Source organism: Parasteatoda tepidariorum, chromosome 6, assembly GCF_982258835.1.
Source record: "Parasteatoda tepidariorum strain Cologne lab strain chromosome 6, Ptep-v5.0, whole genome shotgun sequence".
Lineage (NCBI taxonomy): Eukaryota > Metazoa > Arthropoda > Arachnida > Araneae > Theridiidae > Parasteatoda > Parasteatoda tepidariorum.
In genome coordinates this window covers 2733235-2757044 of record NC_141760.1, presented here as the reverse complement: position 1 = coordinate 2757044, position 23810 = coordinate 2733235, and the positions used below count along the sequence as shown (strand labels likewise).

At 28.5% G+C, this 23810-nt stretch overlaps 1 protein-coding gene and 1 long non-coding RNA gene across 4 annotated transcripts in view; both read left to right on the top strand.

Moving 5' to 3' along the window:
* Ndae1 (Na[+]-driven anion exchanger 1) overlaps positions 1-23810 on the top strand; it is a 167941-nt gene that overhangs the window by 81716 nt on the left and 62415 nt on the right. For 2 of the 3 annotated variants that reach the window (XM_043052758.3, XM_043052756.3), the window contains exons 4-6: positions 9469-9607; positions 17300-17460; positions 21769-21969. In XM_043052758.3, the coding sequence (XP_042908692.1) occupies positions 9469-9607; positions 17300-17460; positions 21769-21969 (501 nt within the window). Of the gene's footprint in view, positions 1-9468; positions 9608-17299; positions 17461-21768; positions 21970-23096; positions 23181-23810 lie in introns of all 3 variants that reach the window. The other variant, XM_087165310.1, reaches the window with a different exon arrangement.
* Positions 1473-6935, top strand: LOC147807448 (uncharacterized). Its single transcript, XR_015434491.1, has 4 exons — positions 1473-1615; positions 3438-3499; positions 4421-4485; positions 6814-6935. It is a non-coding gene; the product is annotated as an uncharacterized LOC147807448 (long non-coding RNA).

Sequence of the window (23810 nt, the reverse complement as noted above, 5' to 3'; positions counted from 1 at the left end):
TGTTATGTGTTTTGCGAAAAGTGAAAAATATTGCAGCTTAAGGAAGTATATATAAAGAAAAAAAATCAATGATGAATGAACGATAAGCAATTACGGGAGTGAGCGGAGTAAGAAAAGGGTAAAGCCTGCTATTTTTTATTTTTGTATAAATGGAATGATTTTTAAACAAAAAATAGACAGGTAATTTTTAACTATGCATTTAATGAAATATTTAAAGTTTCAAATGATAAAATAAAAAATAACGTTTTTCATGTGTTATAGCTATGCAAATAATAGCAAAATAAAAACTGATGTTACTTCAAAAAATTTCGATGCATGTTTTGAAATATAAACTGCGTGTATATAAGTGTGTTTCAAAGTATAAATTTAAAATATAAACTAAATAAAACTGTTTGAAAACTAATAATGGATTTCTAAAATCAATGTTGTTGCTTAAACGTAAATAAAATAAAGTTTTAAAGTTAAAGTTACGATTTTTATGTTAAAGAATTTAAAAATCCTGAATTTTAATGCCATAGAAAGTATAAATATGCATAGCTAAATAGAATTTCATCGTATGAATATCGTCTGTAAGAAAGTTAAAAGAACATCATTATCCTTATAAAGATAGTTAAAAGAAGTAAGTATTTAGTAGAAAAATAAAGTAACCTCAAATTTTTGCTTTAAGTATCCAAGGTAATGAATTTGTTGCAGTTGGTTATTTAGGATTTTAAATCTTTCTGATCATTAGCTTTCAACCAAAAATATAATTATTTTTTAGTAATGTAATTGAATGATATAAAAAAAACCAGTCGTCATGCATTCATTCATAAACAAAAACAAAAAAATTCTTAACTCGGGGAGTGATTTATAAAGACTTTTAGACGAAAATATATATATATTTTTTTAAAAATTTATAATTTTGTAGTGCTAATATTATATTTTACTAAACCAGTTTGCTAATGTAAATAAATTTGCCCAATTAAAGTTATTTAATTATTTATAAAAAATAATTCATAAAAGTAGAACGTGTTTTTATGTACTAAAATTGTTAAAAAGCTGATGAAACCTAAAAAATGGTTTATTTACTTAAACGTCCTTAATTATGGAATCTTTACTGTTCATTATAAAGAAACGATATTCTAATTTACTACTTCGCAAATCAAAATATATATGTAAGCATTATTTCCCAGTTTATATGTATTAAAAATTTTTCTTACGAAAAGTACTCAAATGAATTTTGACTTCAATAATTTTTTAATTTAGTAAGCTTGCTTATTGCTAATAGTTAATAAAATATTTTAGTGCAGATTAATTTTTTATTATGAGGACCAGAAATTGTCTTTAAGAATTCAAAATAGATATTCATTACGGTTTGAAATCACCAGATAAGTATGTTTGAAGTCCTTGAACTAAAAAGAATGTGGGGAAGCACATTTTGTCCCCTACCCCCAATTCTAAGAAACATTCCTTTCAAGTACGGAAAAGCTGCTCAGTAGGAGGTCGTTGATTACTTCTATGTATAGAACAAGCTAAAAGATTCATTTGGCGAAAAGGGTGTAAAAAGAAGGAGATAAACGTAGCCCCTAGTTTTCTTCTTTCTTCGAAAAATAGAAATGGTGGCACTAAGTAACAAGTAAGTAACAAGTTTTTTCTCTTTAGTTCATGTAATTTAAAAATTTTTTTAACTTATTTATTAAATAGCTTTTTAAAATTAGTTTAATTCGCTTTGATTTTATTTGCTAAGTTTTTAGAAATTATGTTTTATAACTATAATACTTCAGTTGGCTATTTTATCTTATGCTTTCCTGTTGTTTAGTTTAAGCTGCTAGTTTAGTTTTAAAATGAATTAGACGATTTTTTTAATAAATAAAAGTTCAATTAACTCTATCTAATAAAAGAAAAATTTATGATTTCTTATGCTTTAATTAAAAATGCTTCTTTCATTTTTCGGAAGCATTGATTAATTTAATAATTTACTTCATTTCGGTAGCCATATTTTTTCTCTGAAGGATTGTTAAAAAACATTATTTGAATTATCTAAACCGCGGGTGTCACTTATTGTTTCAAATAATAATTTTGATTAGATATAAGAAGAAATATTTTTTTGAACCACCATAAAATAAATAAATAAATAGTAAGAGTTTAAATTTTCTCATCTCTAATTAGTTACTTTATATTTAAATTATACTTTAATTTTGATATTTTTCTGCTTTGACTTTTTTAAATTAAAAAAAATAATAATAACGTTGGTAAACATGTAAAAATTGTTCCACTAAACACTTCCACTTTTAAAGTTTTTTTGAGTATTTTCAGAATATATTTTTAAACAATTTAAATATTTGTTTTGATACTCAATATAATATATTCTTTGTTCTAAATAAATAAATAACAAAATGACATATTAAATAGAAGGACAGTATTTCTAATTTTTATTTTGTTGTTTTTATACTTCTTTTGCATTTAATGAATTGCTGTAGAGGTATAAGAACATTTCAAATCTTTATATTAAGTTTAATTTTACGATTAAATTTGTTTTAAAATGAATTAATTCGTTATAAAATTATTATGTTGTAAAACTGAATTTTTTATAAAGCAAATTTAATTTAAAATTACGTTCAATTTTTTTGAATAGAAATTAGAATATTATTTCATGGTTATTATTTTTAAAATTTATTCATAAGTATAATAATATTTTCTGTATAATAATTTTTTTCATGAAATAAAGCTTTTTGTATTAAATATTGTTGGTCCTCAATGCTATAAAGACGATTACTAATTCTTTTTTTCCAGTTATTGTGCAAAATCTATAATTTATCTCATGTAATTTATCTTCTTCTTAATTTACTATTTTGAGTTTTTAAATGGTTGTTAATTCTAAAATATACCTGTTCAGCCTTCACCTTTGACAATTTTGTGTTTAAGAAAGTGTATACATTTTCTACAAAAAAGAATTTTTATTAATTGTTTAATTAAAATTTATGATGATAACTGTGTAGTGGAAATATATAATCTAAAAATTGTTGGAAACTATTCCTCAAAAATTCAGGAAATTATATTTTTAAAATTGAGAGGGAGCCCTAACTAACAAAAGCTTTATTTAGATTTTGTCTATTTATTTTAATTCTAATTTATCTATTTATTTTAATTCTAATTGGCTAAAAGACTAGTTCTTTTTCTAAATTAGAATCAAAAAAATTTTAAGAGAAAATTTGGTAAGGTAAAATTTGGTAAACATTCAACTTATCGTCAGTTACCAAAAATATAAATATTCGCCGTAATTTTAATATATGATCCTTCTCTTTCCTTTAAATCAAAATTAATTTCATTTAAATCAAAAAATTGTTTTTAACAAAAATTATAAAATATAATTAGTTAGAAACAGTTTTGATTTTGTTGATTTTTAACTGTTTTTATGACGATCATACTCTAATTTATTCCTTTTCTTTTATGGAAAGACAGGGCGAAAGATCCAAGAAATGCTAATCCAGCGATCAACAGCCATCAACAGCTAAATAAGGTAAGAACATAGTGAAACATTAAATATTAATATTTTTTTCAATTAAATCACATATTTTTGATTTGCAAAAGAATTTTGATTTTTTTTAATTAATAATTATTGTGCTTATCAAAATTAAGTTCACTTTATGTATTTCTCTAACACAGTCTTTATTAATAACAAGTGTTTTTATTACTCATATAAGCTTTTATATTTATATTTTTGCAATATTCTTATTTAATAATTTCTTAATAAGGTTTCGTAATAAATGAAAAATGCACTTTATAAATGTATAAATTAGGTGAAAAGATGTGCTGACAATTTTATATCATTACGATATTTTAGTATTTGTTTTCTCTGTTTTCATGCCTGTTATAACATTTTTTTATCATTCTATTTTTTTAATTAGTTAGAAAACAAAATTTTAAAAGAAATTATTTTTACTGTTAAAATAACTACGCAAAGTTATGAATGAATAACGAAATATTTTTCGTTATTTTATTTGAAATGATAATATTATATAACATTTCATTTTTCCATAAGTTTCACCAGCATATAATATTCGTATTAAAGCAATTATTTTAGCAAATATTTTTTACTTAAAAAAATACATGAAAAAAATTAAAAACTTTGTCCACATTAAATTTGGGCTGAAAGGCTAAGGCTAAAAGTATTCCCCTACAAGCTCGTGCTAAGTTTTATTGAATTTATCAATTCACATTTAGTTCCTCTAACACACCACATGCTTAGAGTATAAACAAGATAAATGATAAACAATGAACTTATTGTCATATTCCATAACTGAAATAAAAATATTTACATTAATCTTCATACATGATTTTAGAAACAGTTTTTTTTTTTAATGTTTCGATTTTGTTGTTTTTGTTTTAACTAATTTTACAACTATCATATTCTAATTATAGTTTTTTTTTTCTTTCATAGGGAGTCAGGATGGAAGATCAACAATGAAGATAAAACTCAAAATTTAAAAATCAACAAAAAGGATGGTAAGAAATAAATTTATATTTTACCTTAGGTTACCATATGGTTGAAAAGAAACCAGTTTTTTTTGTTTAAACTGGGGGTTTTGTGTTTTTTTAAAACAATTTGTGGAACATTATTTTAAGCCAATTGAAATTAACCGAGCCAATTCAAGGTCTTTCATAGCATTTAACTATTCCTTTAACTATTAATTAATATTTTCAATAAACAACTAAAAATATCCACTCTTTTCTTTAAATATATTAACAAAATATCTAATAAAAAAAGAAAGAACTAAATATTTAAGTATGCAGCTTTATTTAGCAAGCAAAATAAACATTCAGCATTTAAATTTGATTTTAGTGATACCATAAAGAATGATTTTCTACCTTGCTTGCCCGTAATATAGAAATGCTATATTTCAATATTGTTTAATTAATGTTATTATTTAGATGTGTATAATTTATGATATTAGTATGTAATTAAATTTCATGGAACATAATTATTTTTTAATCCATTAACATAATATAAATTTTTATATATTTAAGGCAATATATCATATATATTTTATATGAATGATAATTAAAAAGTGTTTTCTTATATGGTGCATTATAATTATTTGATAAAAAAGATACAAAATTGATAAGGAAAGATATAATAAAAGTAAGTTTTTATACTAATAGTTTAATAATAAAGTATAAATTTTCTCTCCATTTATTTTAGCATAATAGTTTATTTAATAAGTTAAATAATATCCGAGTTCATAGTCCTGAAATTTCTGAATTCCTGATAAAGAAAAAAAAACTTTATTCTCATGTTTTTTTAGCTTTTTGCTCTGATTTCTGACAATGTCTGTGTTCGATTTTGTTGTTTTTGTTATCACATATTCTACAAATACTAATGCAGTTCCTAAAACTATCAGTTTGAATAATCAAAAGATTTGTATTTCTGATGTAATATATATATATACATATACATATATATATATATATATAAATGCCAAGACACATATATTTACTTTGCCTTCCTTTCAAAATAATTGAAACTCCACTTAAAAGTAATTTATTAAGGATGTCACGAATTTAATTGCAGATTTTAAATAAATATTGGTATGAAATAATATTAAATAATTGATACTGGTTACAGAAGTACTATTAACATTTCCTAATTATCAATCTCAAACTGTTACGAATCGCTCATTAATAGAATTAAAAAAATTATTCAAGCTTTGTTTCTGGAATTAAAAAATTTATATTTAGAGCAAATTATACTTTTTTGTTAATTTTTTTTTACAGTTAACTGATAAATGTATAATGTACCAGCAATTTGGTTATTAATATAATGTCGCATTAAATAAAATTAAATATAACATGAATATTGTTAATAAATTGTTGGGTTTAAGAAAATCATTTAAAAAAAAATTTTTTTTCTACGTTTACCATTCAAAACATTGAATGAATTGTTTTCATAACACTTAACATTACTTTAAAATATTATTATAGCTACAATAGTTAACATTTCTAACTAAGATGGTTAAAATTATTTAATTATTACAAAACTAATTGAATAAATAGAATTATAATTATGTTTTTCATTCTCAATTTGCTAATGAATGTTAAAGTTTGTGATACTATTTTTCAATTAGATATCTAAAGCAGATTAAATTAGTTTAGATCAGATTGCATTGCTGAAAAAACTTTTTTAAATTACTTTGGGTAGAATAAGTCTTGATATCTATGAGCTACATATATATGAACTGCATTTAAATAATTAAAAAATGAAATGTGAATAATTTTAATATGTTTGGCAGTTGATCTATTTTAAAAAATAATAATTTGCTTGCATATCCCTTTCACCATTTCTTAGTAAATAACCTTATTAATGGAAAAAAAAGAAGACTTGAATTAAACATACTATAAATAATGTTTTTATTAGTTACATAGTATAAAAAGTATTTATAATTATAATAGTTAAATGATAAGTTTATTTAAGTAATTGATTTTTTTCAAATCTATTTCTTTAAATCAATACTTTTCTTAAGTATAATCATTAAAGGGATGTATGACTATAATAATTTACATACATATCTCTTTTATTATTTCTTAGTGAAATACTATCATTATCTCTGAAATCAGATCTTAGTTGTTTTTTTTAAATGCAACCTAAAGAATGCATATTTATTAACTAAATTCAATATCATATTTTTATAATTAAATTAATAATTTTTTGTAAAAATAATCAGCTTGTCTTAATCCATGGCTTTTAATAAATCAGTTGATTTAAATCAATGATATTTTTTTTTCTGTGAACATTTAATATATCTATAGTAAAATAAATTGCTTTATTTTTTGCAGGAAAAAGGCTCATTGAAATAAAGCTTCTGGAATGGGATAAAGAAAATATATTTGTCCATATGTAAATAGTGTATACAGATGTATTGATTTGTTACAAGGAAATAAAACTCCTTCATGGTTTATTTTAAGCTTTATTGTTGTTAAAATTCCTGCTTTTATATATTTAAAATTACTAAAATGGTGTATTATTTACTAGTACAAAATATTTTTTTTTTGAAAAAACTATTTATGATATATACTGTTTATCTAATATTTAATAAAATTAATGACTTGATGAATATACACAAAATTATAGGATAAATAAACTTTTGTGTGTAAGTTTCTATCAATAAAAGCTAGATGTAGGTTTTAAATATATAAGCATTATTTTAAAAACTTAAATAACTTATTTATTGAGTTGCATTGTGTTTTATTTTAGAATAAAAATTTGTACTTAATTTCCTCTATCTCAAAATGCTTAAAAAATTTAAATACTCAATTCAAAAAGATTTTTTTTTATATGCTTCTACTTTAAATGATAGCGCTTATAATTGTTTAAAATGAAATAAAAAAAAGTCTATTTTATTGTACGAAGATTCATTGGACATTTGGTTATAAATTAAATAATTGTTTTACACCATTTTGTTTTTTATATTGTCATAAAACAGTATGCATGTAATGACAGTTGTTGTTATATTACAATATAAAAAGCTAAGAATCAATAAATTACTATCACTGATATCAGCCGAGTAGAACAAACACTCGTGACAATTTATGTTCCCTAAATAAGAATTGTAACAAAATGCAGCAAGAAGCCTTTGAAATTAAAAGCTAAGTTCTAATAATAAAAAATAAAAAAAATGCCGAGACACCTAAAATAAAGGTGTGATACCGGCAAGGACGCCATTAAAACTTTCTATTGAACCGAGTTTGAGGTGAGTTAAGGGTGGTGCATTGGTAAATAAGGCAAAGAAGTTCGCCTAAACACCTGAAATAAAGGTGCGATATAGGCGAAAACGGCATAGACGTTTTCTAATCAGCCTACAGTTAAGGTGCCTTAACGGCAAGCGAGGCAACGACGTATGCCAGTGAACGTATTCAGCTTTTGATAAAAAGGCAAAAAAGACATCATAAAGGTTCAATAAAAGCCTTTACGGCAATTTTCTCTTTATTCTGTGAAAAAAAAATTTTTCCCCGGTATTTAACAGGCAAAAATGGCAAAGCAATCCAGAGGCAACAAAATAGTCCCGGTCGTTCAACGATTGCCAGAAGTTTGCCTGAAATGCCATGCACTGGCCCTCATTCTGGCCCAGATTTCACTTTATTAACGGAACCGATACGGCAATGAAAAGCCCGCCGTAATGGCACTTTAGGTGAGCCGGCATTGTCCCTTCACTAGCCCAAAAGTTGTGTGCTTGTTGGGTTGTCTGTAATAGAAATGCAACTGATCCACCATTATAATCAAAAATGTGTTATTGAGAGTGTTGTTTTACTGCCAATTTTGTTTCTGCAGAAACGATGATGATTAGACTTCCAGCTCCAACCATTCAAAACTTACTTAATCTATATACATTAAATTACATGACTCAATCTATATTACAGATTATTCAAAACTTAATCTTTTCTGCATGTATATACAGCTTTAATGAATACATTTGTTACATGTTTCATAGTAAACCCACGAAGCATTTTGACCTATCATGTAGTATAGCAATTTTAATTCACTACTGTTTTGTGTGAAATATCTATTTTTAAGATTAAATTATGTTTCTGCTATGAAACATATTCTGTTAATAACTCAGTGGTTACACACTGTAATAGTAGTGTGTATTTCATTATATAATAGCTTTTATTAATACATAATGCAGAATTTCTGAAATATAACAGCCCATCAGCAGAAAACATGAGACCCCACTCATTTAATTAGAAGAAGGGGCTCAATGTTTTAATTCTTTAATGTTTTACAAAGATTTTTTATTGTGTAAATTAAGTTTTTAAATATGAGTTAAAATGAAGCCTGAATACTATTGTCATTGTTTTGTCTATCAGTGTCTTTTAAAAAAAGTTATTATTTATCTCACAAAGTATGTTTAAGTTCAGAGTTTTATTGTAATGTAAGTTTTGTTTTTTATCATAGTTTTTGAAATTCTCATTCGTTTTGAAAAAAATAATAATAACTTTAATATTCTTGAGGAAGATGAATATTAATAGAAATTAAACAAACAACACTGCAGTATTTTTTCTTTAATCAGATATTGAAAGCTATTAGCTAATCCTATGATTACAAACTGTCAGTGATATTTACATTCTGTGTGATCTTTAGTGGCCAGATTTCCTAACGTGAAAGTTGTGTACCTCAGTTGGCTTTTGTCGTTAATATTCAATTACAATTAATAAATACGATAATTACAGTAATTAAATAAATGTTGTTTTGCTTTGCTAGCTATTATAACAAACGTCCTAATCTTTGTATCGAGAAGAGATTTTTGATCTATTCTATTATGTAAAGAGTTTTGCCTTATTCTGTGTGAAGAGGAATATCTTTGTCCCTAAAACTGGTTGGGAAAAACAATTTCTTCTAATCTTGAGAGGAGGCCAATACTTACTTTTTTTGGTTAACTTAGCTAATCATGTGTTGTCTTTATTTTTTTTAAAGCAAAACTCTGTTCTTTCCAGTCACCCCACCTGCTGAGAGAGTTCACTTCATCCTTGGTGAAGGTGAAGATGATGGCCTTCATGAATCTCACCCCCTCTTCAGTGAGATGGAAGAACTCCACTACGAGGGGGACGAAATGGAGTGGAGGGAAACTGCCAGGTCTCTAACCTTTTCTAGTGTTAATGTTATTAAGCTTTTGCTTTCATTCAACTTTCTTTCTCTTTTTATGGATCCTTGACTGAATCTAAACTATAACAAGATTCTTAAAACCGGAAGAAATTTAGAAAACTTCCAATACATCCCCCCCCCCCATTTATGTTATGCCTACGAGATAATGTGTGAACAGAAGTTTTATCAATGTAATTTATGTTTAAATTTTTTTGTGATTTTACCTTTCATAAGAGGATCTGGTAATTTTTAAATTCTAACTGGTTGGGAACCTAAAACAAATTACAGAAAATTAATATCGCAACATGAATAAGTTATAAGATTGGCAATGCTTTTAGATTTATTCCTTATTTGTGTAAAATATCACCTTCATTATATTTTGGGTTGCAGAGCATAGCATGCTTGAGGAGTCTTCCAATTTCATATGTAATTTTTTTTATTGGAATTTAAAGTGAAAAAAGGCATTATATTGAAAATACTACAAGTATAATAATATTTGATGACTCCCTTTTTTAAGCTTAGGCGTAAAAATCGATCGGAAATAGTAGCTCGAAAGTTTTACGACAAATTTTAACCTGTAGAGCCATCGGTGCTTAGCTTTACACGGTCAACCATCCATACATTTACTGTTTTGTGAATATCATTTGTAATTAAAATAAATACTTCTTATGCATCAGAAGGATAATACACTTGACAGGTCAATATATTCTATTCTTCTGGTAGCCTTATAAATTGACTATCTGTTTCCGATTTTCCTAAAGAAAAGGAGTGCACTAGAGGGTTAAAAAAAGTGCTGCAGTTTGTCCTACGAGGTTGCCATATGCTGCACTGAAAATTTGGCAATTCTCACGGCGCTACTTTCTTTTATTGTACTAAATTTAGAAGAAAATTCAAATTATGTTACACAAAGAGAAATTGCTAAAAAATATGCTATTTTTTAATTATGATGCCTTTTTTTAAAAATGTATTTTGTTCTGTGGGCAGTACATTAAATTAAATTAATACAAAACTTAAAATTATTACTTAAACATTAAAACTTATTACAAAGTCTCATTTAATTGTGGGAAGTGTTGTTATCGACAATGTCAACTTTCTACTATGAAAAAGTACCCCAACATAGAATCAAGTTAACTTGTCTTATATACTAGTAAATTGGAATTGTATTTTTGTAGTGGTAGACACACTACAGTACTCCCCCACCAGAAGTATATCTGTGATAGAATTCAATGAATTAACACTAGTCAATTCATTGCTGTTTTGTGAGAATCTGGGAGAGCTGTATTAAGATCATCGTACTTTTGCTGATCATGAGAGCTGTATTAAATTCAGAGCCATGATTTTTCCTGTGTTGCCATTAGCAGTCGAGTGTATGTAGGCCGACATTGTGTTCAACCGAGACTGAGTAGCAACAGCCCGAGGAGGTGGAGCCATCTAAGCTACTAAAAACTGATGAACCAGAGCTTCTTAACGCCATCTATCATATCATGGTTAAAATTTGGGATACGGAGAAATTGCCCATTGAATGGGAAGAAGGCTCCATTTGCCCCATATTTAAGAAAGGAGACCAACTTGAATGTTGTAACTATAGGGACATTATACTCCTCAATACAGCATATAAAATATTCTCCAACTTGCTTTTTGCAAGACTTCTCCCTTTTACTGACAAACTGATTGGAGACTACCAATGTGATTTTAAATCACAAAGATCTACTTTAGATCAAATTCACACCCTTAAACAAATTTTGGAAAAAACTAAGGAATATAATATCAAAACTTTTCATTTATTTATAGACTTTAAAGCTGCTTACGACAGCATAAGGAGAGATAAACTACTGGAAGCAATGGCCGAATTTGGGATCCTTACTAAACTCATTAACTTAACCAGAGCTACACTGAGTGATATAAGACGCAGGGTTAAAATTCAAAATCAATTATCGGAACCATTTTCAACTGAGAGAGGCCTGCGCCAAGGGGATTCCCTCGCCTGTCTGCTCTTTAATCTAGCTCTGGAGAAATGTATCAGAGATAGTGGGTTAGACCTAAAAGGTACCCTTTGGAATAAATCAGTTCAATTACTGGCATATGCCGATGACATCAATGTCATAGGAAGGTCAGAGAGAGCTGTGAAAAAGGCCTTTCTGGCTCTTGAAACTTCTGCCACAAATATGGGCCTTACCATCGATGAGGATAAAACTAAATTTATGGAATCTCCAGCCACAACTGTAAATCATGATCCTTTATTCATAAATGGTTACACCTTTGAAAAGGTTAATGAATTCAAATACCTTCAAACAATGATCAATGACCAAAACAGCATAAAAACAGAAGTAGACAACAGAATTAAAATGGCAAACAACTGTTTCTTTGGACTAAGAAAGCAATTAAGATCAAGCCTATACTCAGTCGAAAAACTAAAATTAAAATTTATAAGACTCTTATTCTACCTGTAATGCTCTATACAAGTGAAACATGGACACTAAACGCAGACACTCAGCGTACTCTTGTTGTTTTTGAGAGGAAAATCCTTCGAAATATTTTTGGCCGAGTACAGGAAAGAGGCTGTTGGCGAATCAAATGCAACTTTGAATTATATAGACTCTATGGACAGCCACAGTGAGTGCATGTCATCCGAAGCAATAGATTAAGATGGCTTGGCCATATCTGGAGAGGTCCAGAAAATAATGCAGTCCGAATCACCACCTTTAAAAATCCTTCGGGATCTCGGGCTAGAGGAAGACCTCCAGCTAGGTGGCTGGATGACACTGCTAGAGATCTAAAAGTATTGAAGATAAACAACTGGAAAAAAGTCGCCATGGACAGGAGGCGTTGGAGGCTACGTGTGGTTGAGGCAGCCAAGGCCTGTAAGGGACTGTCGTGCTGAAGAAGAAGTTGTTATCGACAATGTCAACTTTCAACTATGAAAAAGTACCCCAACATAGAATCTAGTTAACTTGTCTTATATACTAGTGAATTGGAAATTTATTTTTGTAGTGGTAGACACGCTACAGTACTCCCCCACCAGAAGTATATCTGTGATAGAATTCAATGAATGAGATACCACTAGTCGATTCATTGCTGTTTTGTGAGAATCCGGGAGAGCTGTATTAAGATCATCGTACTTTTGCTGATCATGAGAGCTGTATTAAGTTCAGAGCCATGATTTTTCCTGTGTTGCCATTAGCAGTCGAGTGTATGTTGGCCAACATTGTGTTTGACCGAGACTGAGTAGCAACCGCCCGAGGAGGTGGATAATGTCGCAGTCACAAGTAACAAATCAACTGTTCAATGTGGACCATCCAATGAAGTAGGCGTGTTCAGATCGAAGTAAGAGTTTCTGTCAAGGAATGGCGGATGGCTTGGTTTCTACCGTCTGCGGCTGTTTGGCGCCCACACCCTGCTGTCTTTGGGACTCCTTTGATTGTCGAGGCGAAGTGATGCTCCCATGTGCGTGACTCGCGGCCATGAACCCTCACGTGTCCGTGCACCACTGCATCCACTGTGCTGATTCGAGGTACTTGAGCAACAATCGTCACCAGCTGACTCTGGATGCCCCATAACTGGGGCAGGACAGATTAAGCCCAGCTATACAAGTGTCACTCTGAAATTTTTGAGATACAACTAGGTTTTTAAAGTTACACTTACAAAATTTTAGGTGTGTTCAAAGTAGTCTCCTTCAGCATCAATGTACTTTTGTAGTCGAAATTTCCACAGATTAAATGCCTCAAGCCATTCATTTCTTGGAATAGATGAAAAAAATGCATTTATAGCCACATCAATCTCTTCTTCTAAATAAAAACGACGTCCACGTAATTTCTTCTTTAGATAAAAGAATAACCAAAAGTCACACATGGCTAGATCAGGTGAATACGGCGGATGTTCTATCACTTTAATTTGTTTAAGAAACTCAACTGTTAATCCGCCTGTATGTGAAAATGCATTGTCATGGTGAAGCATTAGTCCCCTAACATTCACTTGTTGTAGAATTTCTGGAAGACATTTAGTGGTATACCAGTTTGCTGTTACTGTTTTCTGTCCTTCCAACTTGATGGCTTTGACCAATCCTGTACTTCTGAAGAAAGCGGCATACATCACTTTTTTCAGTACGCGTTGTCTTTTCACCATTGTCGGTGTGGGATCCTATTCAAAGACCCATACTTTGCTTTCTTGACACGTTGGAACGTCAAAAAACGGTATGTACGTTTCATCACCCGTTACAATTTTAGAAATGATGCGGTGGCCACCATCATTTAGCAATTTAAGAGTTTCTTTACTGGTTCTGACACGCTCCTCTATTTGGTGCTCAGTTAGATTATGGCGAACCCAACGGCAAACTACTTTTTTCACATGTAATTCTTCATGAATAATTTTGTGTATGGCTGCAGATCCAATGTTAAGTTCCTTCTGTACAATTTGATCGGTACAGCGATTATCATCCTTTAACATTTTTCGTATGGCGGACACATTATCCGGGATTACTGCTGACGGCAGCCTTCCTGTGTGTTCTTCATCCTGAAGAAAATTGCGACCTCTGCTAAATTCTTTAAACCATCTGAATACAGTAGCACGAGTTGGAGATTCATCACCAAATGCCAATTGCAACCGTTGAATGCATTTTTCTTGATTTAGCCCTGCTTTAAAATCATCGAAAATCATAACGCGAAAATGTTCTCGCGTCAACTCCATTTTCTCTTCTGTTTAAAATTTATTCTACGCTAAACAAGTTGAAGTAAGTCAGTAAAAAATCATCTGCTATGTTAAAATACTTTGTATTTTAAAATTAAACCGTTATTTTTATTTTGTAAATTCTCGTCTGCGCGTATCTCAAAAATTTCAGAGTAACCCTCGTATACTAGTGAATTGGAATTGTATTTTTGTAGTGGTGGACGCACTACAGAGTGAATATTTTATTGAATACTGATTCATATAACCTTCATGCATGGAGAGCTCTCTGATCTATTTATTCAAGAAAGTGAATTTAAAACACATAAGGGGAGATTGATAGAAGAAACACACAGGAGTGATTTATGCAAACAAAAACATTTCACAATTTCAATGCTGTCTCAAAATTTTAGAAGCACATTAAATTTATAACACGGAACAAGGGCGCCGGCAGAATAATATGAAAGGAGATGCAACCCTCTAACAAACTACCTCCCCCCCAAAAAAAAACATTTAATATATTCTGTTATTACATTTTATTTTTTATTACCTATACTTGCATCTGTTAATTTTTTTCAAGATAAATTTCTTCATTGTTAACAAGATATTTAAAATAAAAAAGTAGGAATTTCTTTTACTTGCAAATTTTGCCACGAGAAACTGTATTGATGGCATTGGCATAGCTACTGACTTTGAAACACAAATAACTACAAACCGTAGTTTTGTATACTAACGTTTTGTGCACGCTTACGCTTGTCATTGGTATTTATTGTGTTGATGAAGTTTTATAGTTGTGAGAAGTCAGTTTGTGTTATACACCTTTGTTAAACTAAATAACTAGAAAATATAATATTATTTATATTTTATTAAATGAAATTTAAAAATATAGCTTAGATATCTGCCAAGTTTGTGCATGCTCAGTGTGCATAAGAAAAGAATCAACGATGACTCAGAATTCATTGAAAAAGTTATAAACAGATTTGGACAGCAAACAAGACTATTAAAATTCTTGTTTGATTAAACAATTATTTGTTTTTGAATGAAATATTTTTGATAAAAAAAATTTTATAACAAAATTTTTTTTCTGTGTCTCTTTGTTTTTAAAAAAAAGCCAGGGGTGCAAGTGCACCCCCTTGCACCCCGCTTGCACTGAAATGATATAAAATATTTAAATATAATTTTCTAAAATTAATTTGTATTTTAATCAACTGAAATATGTTTTCTATAAATTTACATATTGACAAATTTTCTCTTAATTTTTAAGCTTAAATATAAAAGGTAAAACAAAAATTAATTTTTTTATTCACTTATTTCTTATTTAATTTTTTTTTTTTTTTTTTGCATGACTTGTGTCAAACTAATTGCTCTCAAGTTATTACCAAAATCAGATGGCTTATCCTTTGGATGATTGATTTTCAAAACAATTATTGGTTCCTTCAATAAGTATATTAGGGGTGCATGCCTAAGTATTAGACAGACATGTTGACAGCAATTGAAGGTAGTAATAGTTATATAAACATCATTGTTCTAGGCACTGAATTCTTTTGTCCGTTAACCTTGTAATATGTTTACATAAATTAAATACTTTTTAATATTTAAAATTAAAAACTGCAAAACTGATTACTTATGGGAAAGAAACGTAATCAGAATCAATTTATCAGAAAAAAATTTAGGCAAATTGAAATGATTGAAAACTATGGGAAAATTCATGTTTTTTTTTTATCACGTTATATAATACATAAGTCCATTTAAACATAAATTTTAACACAAAAAAATTTTGTTCATAGAATTAAATTTTAAAAAAATAAATAAATATTCTAGTTATTAAAATAAATGCAAGTTAAATACTTTGATATAAAGAAGGTTCTTAAAGTACATTTAGTAGGGAATATACTTTAACTTTAAAACCTTTATTTTAAATTAAATATAAGATTCAGGGGCTGAGAGAGGGACGAAAGAAAGAAAACATTAATTTTGAAGAAACTATTTTTCTTAACTATAATAAAACTATCATGATACTTGTTTACAACTCTTTATGACCAATACTTTTTTAGCATGACACTTACTATTTACAATTGATACATTTATATATTAACAATTAATTAAAATTTACTTAACTTTACGAAACTTATTTTGATTTGATTACATTTTTTTACTGGTAGAATTTAATGATAATTTAATCATTTCCCAGCATATAATCATAAATGATATAAAATATTCTAAGTAGGTAGAATAAGGTTTAAAAAACTTCTTAATGGCAATTTCCAAAACTTTTAAATGTTGTAATAATTTTATTTAATTGATAATGTGATAGCTCTTTCGAGTCATTAAATGAAAATTTAATGATTTTGTTTAAAGACTGCTCTGTAATTTTGAACATGCCAAATTTATTCTGAAAAACAGTCTTTCGACAGAGAGGCAAATAACTTCATCAGTTTTGTAATCAGTCTTAGATGGTGTTCTTCCTTTCCTAATTTTTAAATCTTGTAAATACAAATAGCAATGTGTTATTTTTAGATTGCTTGAATACAAATTGCCATGTGTGTTTTTTAAATTATGTAAATAACAAACGCGATGCGTGATTTTCAAATCGCGTGAATATGAATTGAGATATGTGGTTTTTAAATTGCAAGAAGACTCACAACGTAAGATTTTTAAAATGCGTGAATATGAATCATGGTGTATGATTTTCGAATTGCGAGAAGCGTACCAACGCACTATTTTTGAAACGCCGGAACATGAATCGCGACGTGATTTTAAATCTCGTGAATAAGAATCGGGATGGATGATTTTTAAATCTCGTGAATAAGAATGGCGATGGATGATTTTTAAATCTCGTTAATGTCAATACAAAATGCAATGCGCAATTTTCAAATGGTATAAATACGAATTATGATGTGTGACCCTAGAAAGAGGGACCCTTTGCTAGCAAGTTTTATACGTGGGTATTTTTAAACACATCATAATTACATGTTGAGTGTAATGTTCTTTGCATGTTGATTTTGACTTTCATTTGTTTCTCAGGTGGATTAAATTTGAGGAAGACGTGGAAGAGGGAGGCAATCGATGGTCTAAACCTCACGTAGCTACAATATCTTTGCATTCTCTTTTTGAGTTGAGAAGCTGCATTCTCAATGGGACAGTTATGCTTGATCTTGAGGCAAATAATTTAGATCAAATATCTGGTGAGTTAATAATTTCATTCTTTTTTTATTTTCAAAACACCATCTGTTAAAGGTACATGATTTTGTCTTCTGTCTTTAATTTATCATATTGCATTTTTTTGTTTAAACTTTTTTAAGTTTAATTTAATTTAAATTTTTGATTATTAACATAACTATGAATATTTTCTTCTGGTTTGAGAACTGACTTGTATTCTGCCTCAATATATATTTTAAGCGAAATCTACAGGTAACAAGCATTACTTGTAATTATTTGAAATTTATGATTAATGATAATTATAAACAAAATGCACTTTTGTAAAATATTAGTTTTTCTAAGCGGTACAAGTGCACAAATGAATGAGAGCACGTAAACAGATTGAAGTTAAAACTTCAAATAATGCTTATCTTAGAGGTACAGTGCGCAAAGGGGGGGGGGGAACAGAACACCCTGAATAACTATTGATCTAATGATCAGATTTTCACGTATTTGGAATCTATCTAGTCACCTCAAATATGTTAATTTCTTAGCACAATCAATATTTCAAGACAATAATATACTTTCTCTTGATAATCATGCCTTTTTTTGGCATGATTATCAAGATTTCCTTACCCTCAAAATATAGGGGCAGTCGCAATCTGGGCAATAGTTTGGTCATAAGAGCAGTCCAAAATTTAGACCCCTTATTTTTAATTTTTGTGTATTTCACTATATCCGAAGAACTTTTTAAACATATTTTAAAATTTTTCAACAAATTTAAACAAATTTGAAATCAGTTATAAATTTTTTTATTTAATAATAGTCAAAAAAGTTTGAATGACACAATGTACAATTTTGTGCATCATTTTGAAAAATGTAATTTTAAATAGCAAAATACAAAGTTTGAGCGGATTCAGATGACTAGCTTCTGAGAAATGGAATTTTAAATATACGACTATTTAAATTACAACTTTTTAGGAATTATTGCCCGCTTTTGCTCAAATTTTGTATTTTGGCATTTAAAATTGCATTCTTTTAAATGATGTAAAAGAATTTATACATTATCATTTAAAATCTTTTTGACTATAATTATAATTAAATTAAATAATGAATAATTATTAAATATTTTTTGTATGGAATTAATTTTGGATAAAAGAATTTTATAATTCTGTGCCAAAATTTTTAAATTTGTTTAGTTCGCTATATACAGCTAAATATGTAAAAAGTAAAATTAACATCCAAAATTTTGGGCAACTCTCCTGTTCAAACTATTGAGACAATAGTTCCCAGATTGCAGCTACGCTCTGCATTTTGAAGGTCAAAAATTCATCGAAAGAAAGAGGTATGCTTATTCAGAGAACCTAATGTTTTGTCTAATTTTGTAACTTAAAATATCCTCTACACTAGGGGTGCACAACCTGCAGCCCGCGGTAGCAATCTGAACAAAATGAAGAAAAGAAAAAAATTTGGAGGGGGGGGGGATTTGAAATTTTTCGCATTTAAGTTTTTGATGCATCCAATCTCAATCAATGTAGTTTTTTGATCGCTTTTTTCAATGGTTAACACTATGGATTTAAGCATAATTTTGAAAATCCCAATATTTTTAATACGTCATTATTACGATACACGAATTTCGAATTTTAGTTATCACTTTTACCGCTCTTTGTGTGTGCCGACTTCATCGTAAATCCAATGACTTTTCGATGGCTATTGCAACCAATTTTCACGTAGTATATGAAATCGTGATTTTTGAAAGTTATGAAATGCTTTATTTGCGCAAACTTCATAGAAAATCTAAATGTCTTTTTATTCTTTCTTTCGGCAGTTATTGCTACGCATTTCCGCTTGGCTTAAAAATTTTGATATTTTATAAATATTTTACAAATCGCAAGTAAATAATCACTCATTTAGATAACCGTTTTTTGACGTGGTTTATTGGTGCCGATTTTATCGCAAATCAAATTATTTTTCAATTGTTATTTTGGTAATAATTGCTACACATTTCTGCAAGGTTTTAAAAGTCCAGACATTTTTTACACGCTATCGCAACACTTTAATTTCGAATCCTGCATTTAAATACATTACTTTTTGATGAGCTTTATTTACACCAATTTCATCAGAAATATAAAGGAATTTTGATGGTTGTTTTGGTAGTTATTACTAGGCTTTCCCCCGTAATTTAAGCATTTCTGGTATTTTTAATACTATAGTTTGACAGCACGGGAAATTTTTATCGCACATTAAAATAGTTTTTACGTGTTTTATTTGTGCCCATTTTAACATAAATATAAGGGGTTTTTTGAACTTGTTTTATTTTCTTTCTCGTTATTGCTTTTTTTTTCTTGTGATTTTTAATATCCTGGTATTTTAAGACAATATTACAACTCGTGAAATTCTATTGCTTTAAATTTTTTTGTAACTTGAAAATAAATTACTTTTCATAGTAAAATCAACACCTTCTCGAAGATGATAAAATATAAAAAAAACAAGATATTAAACGTGGTCCTTTTGAAAAAAAAAATTCAAAACGTGTGCGTATTAATTTAGTCCCCCCATAAACACTTGCAAATTTAACAACATACACCTAACTTATTCTTTTTGTTGTAACTTGATTTAAAAATCTTTTATCGCGATTCGTATTTACTCGTTTTAAAAATCATACGTTTTGATTATTCTTGCAGTTTAAAAGTCACACATCGTAATTCGCATTTATGCGCTTAAAATTGCACATCGCCTTTCGGGTTAGCATTAACGAGTTTTAAAATTCATCCATCGCGATTCATACTCACAAGATTTAAAAGCGCGATTCGCATTCATGAGATTTAAGCTCACATATCGCGATTTGTGTTCTGCCGTTTAAAAAATCATACGTTTTATTCTTCTCGCAATTCAAAAATCTTACACACCGATTAAAAAAACCATATTGAGATTCACATTCAGGTGTTTTAAAAGTAATACGTTGTGAGTTTTCTTGCAATTTAAAAAACACATCGCTATTGGTATTCGCGCGATTTAGAAAAGAAAGAACACCCTCTAAGACTGATTCCATAACTGATTAAGTTATTTGCCCTAAGTTTAATACTACCCACAGCAGTTTCTGTCGAAAGACTGTTCTCCAGAATGAATTTGGCATGTTCAAAATGACCGAGCAGTCTTTAAATAAAATTAGAAAAAATTATCACAATATTTAAAAATTTTGCAAATTGGAGGATTACCATTAAGAAATTTCTTAAGCCATTTTTCTACCAACTTGGACCATTTTATATCATTTATAATCATATGGTGGGAAATGATTTGTATATCATCAAATTTTAACTGCAAAATATGTAATCAAGATAAGTTTCGTAAAGTAATGTAAATTTTAATTAATCGTTAGGCGTATATGCGTAATAATCGTAAATAGTAAGTGTCAAGTTAAAAAAGTATTTGTCATAAGGAACTGTAAACAACTATCTTAATAGTTTTTTTTTTATTTTTAAGGCAAAAAAATTGATCCTTCAAAATTATTGTTTTCTTTCTTTTTCTTCCCTCTCTCAGCCCCTGCCTCTTATCATTAATTTAAAAGAAATGTTTAAAGTTAAAGTAAATTCCCTACTAAATGCTGAAGGGGTTTTGTTTTAATTTTAATCATTTTTAACCCTATAAACTTTCTTTAAATCAAAGTATTTAAATTGCATTTATTTTAATTAACCAAAATATTTATTTAATTTTTAAATTCAATTCTATGAACCAATTTTTTAATGTTAAAATTTATGTTTAAGTGGACTTCTGTGATATGATTAAAAAAAACATGAATTTTTCCACAATTTTTAATTATTCCAATTTATCTAAACTTCTTTTTTTTTTTTTGATAAATTGATTCTGATTTCTTGATTCTGTTTTTTTCCCTAAGTAATCAGTTTTGCAGTTTCTAATTACTAATTAAATATTTTTAAACATTTAAAAGTACTTACTTTTATGCAAACATATTACAAGGTTAACTGACAAAAATAATTTAGTGCCTAGAACAATGTTGTTTATAAAACAATTAATACCAACAATTACAGTCAACATGTCTGTCTAAATACTTTGGCATGCGGCCCTTCATTGGTCAATCTGCTGTGCTTGTGGCCATTCACTTAAAAAGGTTGTGCACCCCAACTCTACACCGATTAAATAACATATTTGAACTGTTAAATTTTAGTCCTAGCATGTAAAAATCTAATCATTAGATCAAAAGTTATTTAGGGTAATTCTTTTTTTTTTTACATCTTTTCAGGTGTAGTAGTTTTTGTTGTAGCTTTTAAAAACTCAAAAAAGTATATTAAGATTTTTGTTAACCTCTGACTAAAGTGCATTTTTGGTTTTTCCAGACCTTGTGTTAGAAAATCTCATTAATGCTGGTCAACTACAGGTGGAGAACAGGGACAGAATAAAAGAAGCCCTGTTGAGACGTCACAGGCATCAGCATGAGAGAAAGCATGACAAAGTGGACAAAGGATCCAGGCTACCTCTGATACGTTCCTTAGCAGACATTGGCCGGAATTCGAGTAAAAGCATGTTCGGTTCCAGCAGTAAGTCTTTTTTTATAAGTTTTCAGAAAATAATATATTTGCTTTAATGGTTCATTGGAGCCATTATAAATTTTTCAAGGCTTTATCAAGATAGTAAACTTGCAAAATTTATTAAACTGCATAATTTATTACGTTATTTTTTAATAAGTATTTGATTTTTAAATGAAATAAACCCTCAAATATCAAATGTACCATTAAAAAAGGGGGGAGTAATAAGTAGCCATTCTTTTGTTAAAGTATAACATGTGAGGAAAATGTGTGAGTGTTCTTAAAAAATTCAGTGTATATAATTGAAAAAGTGTTTTTTACTATTCAGCTCTTTACTTTGAAATCCACATAAAATTATAGACTCTTGAAGTCCTGTAACAATAAATCTTAACTGGTGATGAAAATCGTAGATAATTATTCTAAATTTTGAAATTCTACTTATCTATTTTCTTTTTACAGCTACTTGATTTGGTTAAAGAATGCTTTTTTCATGATTGACTTATTAAAAATCAAATATAAAAGGTTTTAATCTACAAATAAATGGGCAGTAGCACAAGAGAAAGCCAGTTTTTGTTTAACCAGCTTAGATGTGTACCCAAATTAACACTTAATGGGTTAATTATTATTTTATTGCTCACTAATGAAAGTCCCTTATATCCAATGTAAGTCCCTATTTTTCTGTTATGGTAATTAAACCAGTTTTTCATTATAATTACCATTTCTTTTGTTGTTATTTTGAACCTTAACTTCTGGAAATGTAACTGCTTAAAATTTAATTGGATGTAAAAATTTAAGTTATTGTTTCAGTTGGAAAAAAATAACACTTTGCTGCATACATCCACATAGTTTCAAAATTTAAAATTATTTACTTGAAAGGGATATGAACAGTTACTATGATAGGGATATACGTTCCACTTGCAACTTATTACTTGTTTTAAATTCCACTAAGATTCTAAGATAATTTGCCACCTGATAATCAAGAGGCTAGCTGTACCAGTTATGTCTCTGCTGGTTTTAAAAATTTAGTTTGGGAAAATTTTTGTGCAACTATTGCTTAACAACAGTAGGTGTGCTACAAGTTGCCAAGGCTTATAGGTAGGTATGAACTTGTTTTCAATTGTAATTCTTTTCAATTTCAGAAGAAATAAGAAGCCTGTATAGAGTGCATCCACACACAAATAGAAAATGTACTTCCATTGCCAATCTTGTGCAACTATCAGCAGGTAGAATTTATAATTAGCCTAAACAACACAAAGCTTCATTAACTAAAAATGTAAGCTAATAATCCTCACAACTTTCAATCCAAAGATTATCTTTGAAGAAGATATTTTAAAAAATAGCATTCTGTCTGCAAATTGAGTTGACTTAGAGGAAGCTTGCAAAATGATCTTGATTATTTAATATAAAGTTAATAATTTTGCTTTTTTTTTAAATAATAATAATTTTACAGTTGCAACCAAATATATTTGTAGAGGCTGTACTCATTATGCACTGTATTTATCATTGTATGAAATGAGCTTTTACTAATAAACAAAAAGTGATTAAAAAATGTGATCTGCAGCTCTTGTGGTGTCTCCTTGGATGCTGGTTGCCAAAGTAAATCAATTAAATGAGTGTTTGTATTGTGTTACCTCCTATTTGAATGTGCCTTGCATGTCCACTTGCTTAGCATAACTTATTCTATTTATCCTGTGTTAAAATGCTCCATATTATTATTTATTTTTTTAATAAATTAATGCTTTTTAGAAACATTTTTTAAAGGATTCCTTTTATAATAGCTTGATTGGCTTTGCTTTTACGTTTTTCTAAATATGGAACAAGCTTTTTAATAAATCCCATTTTGTTAAAAATAA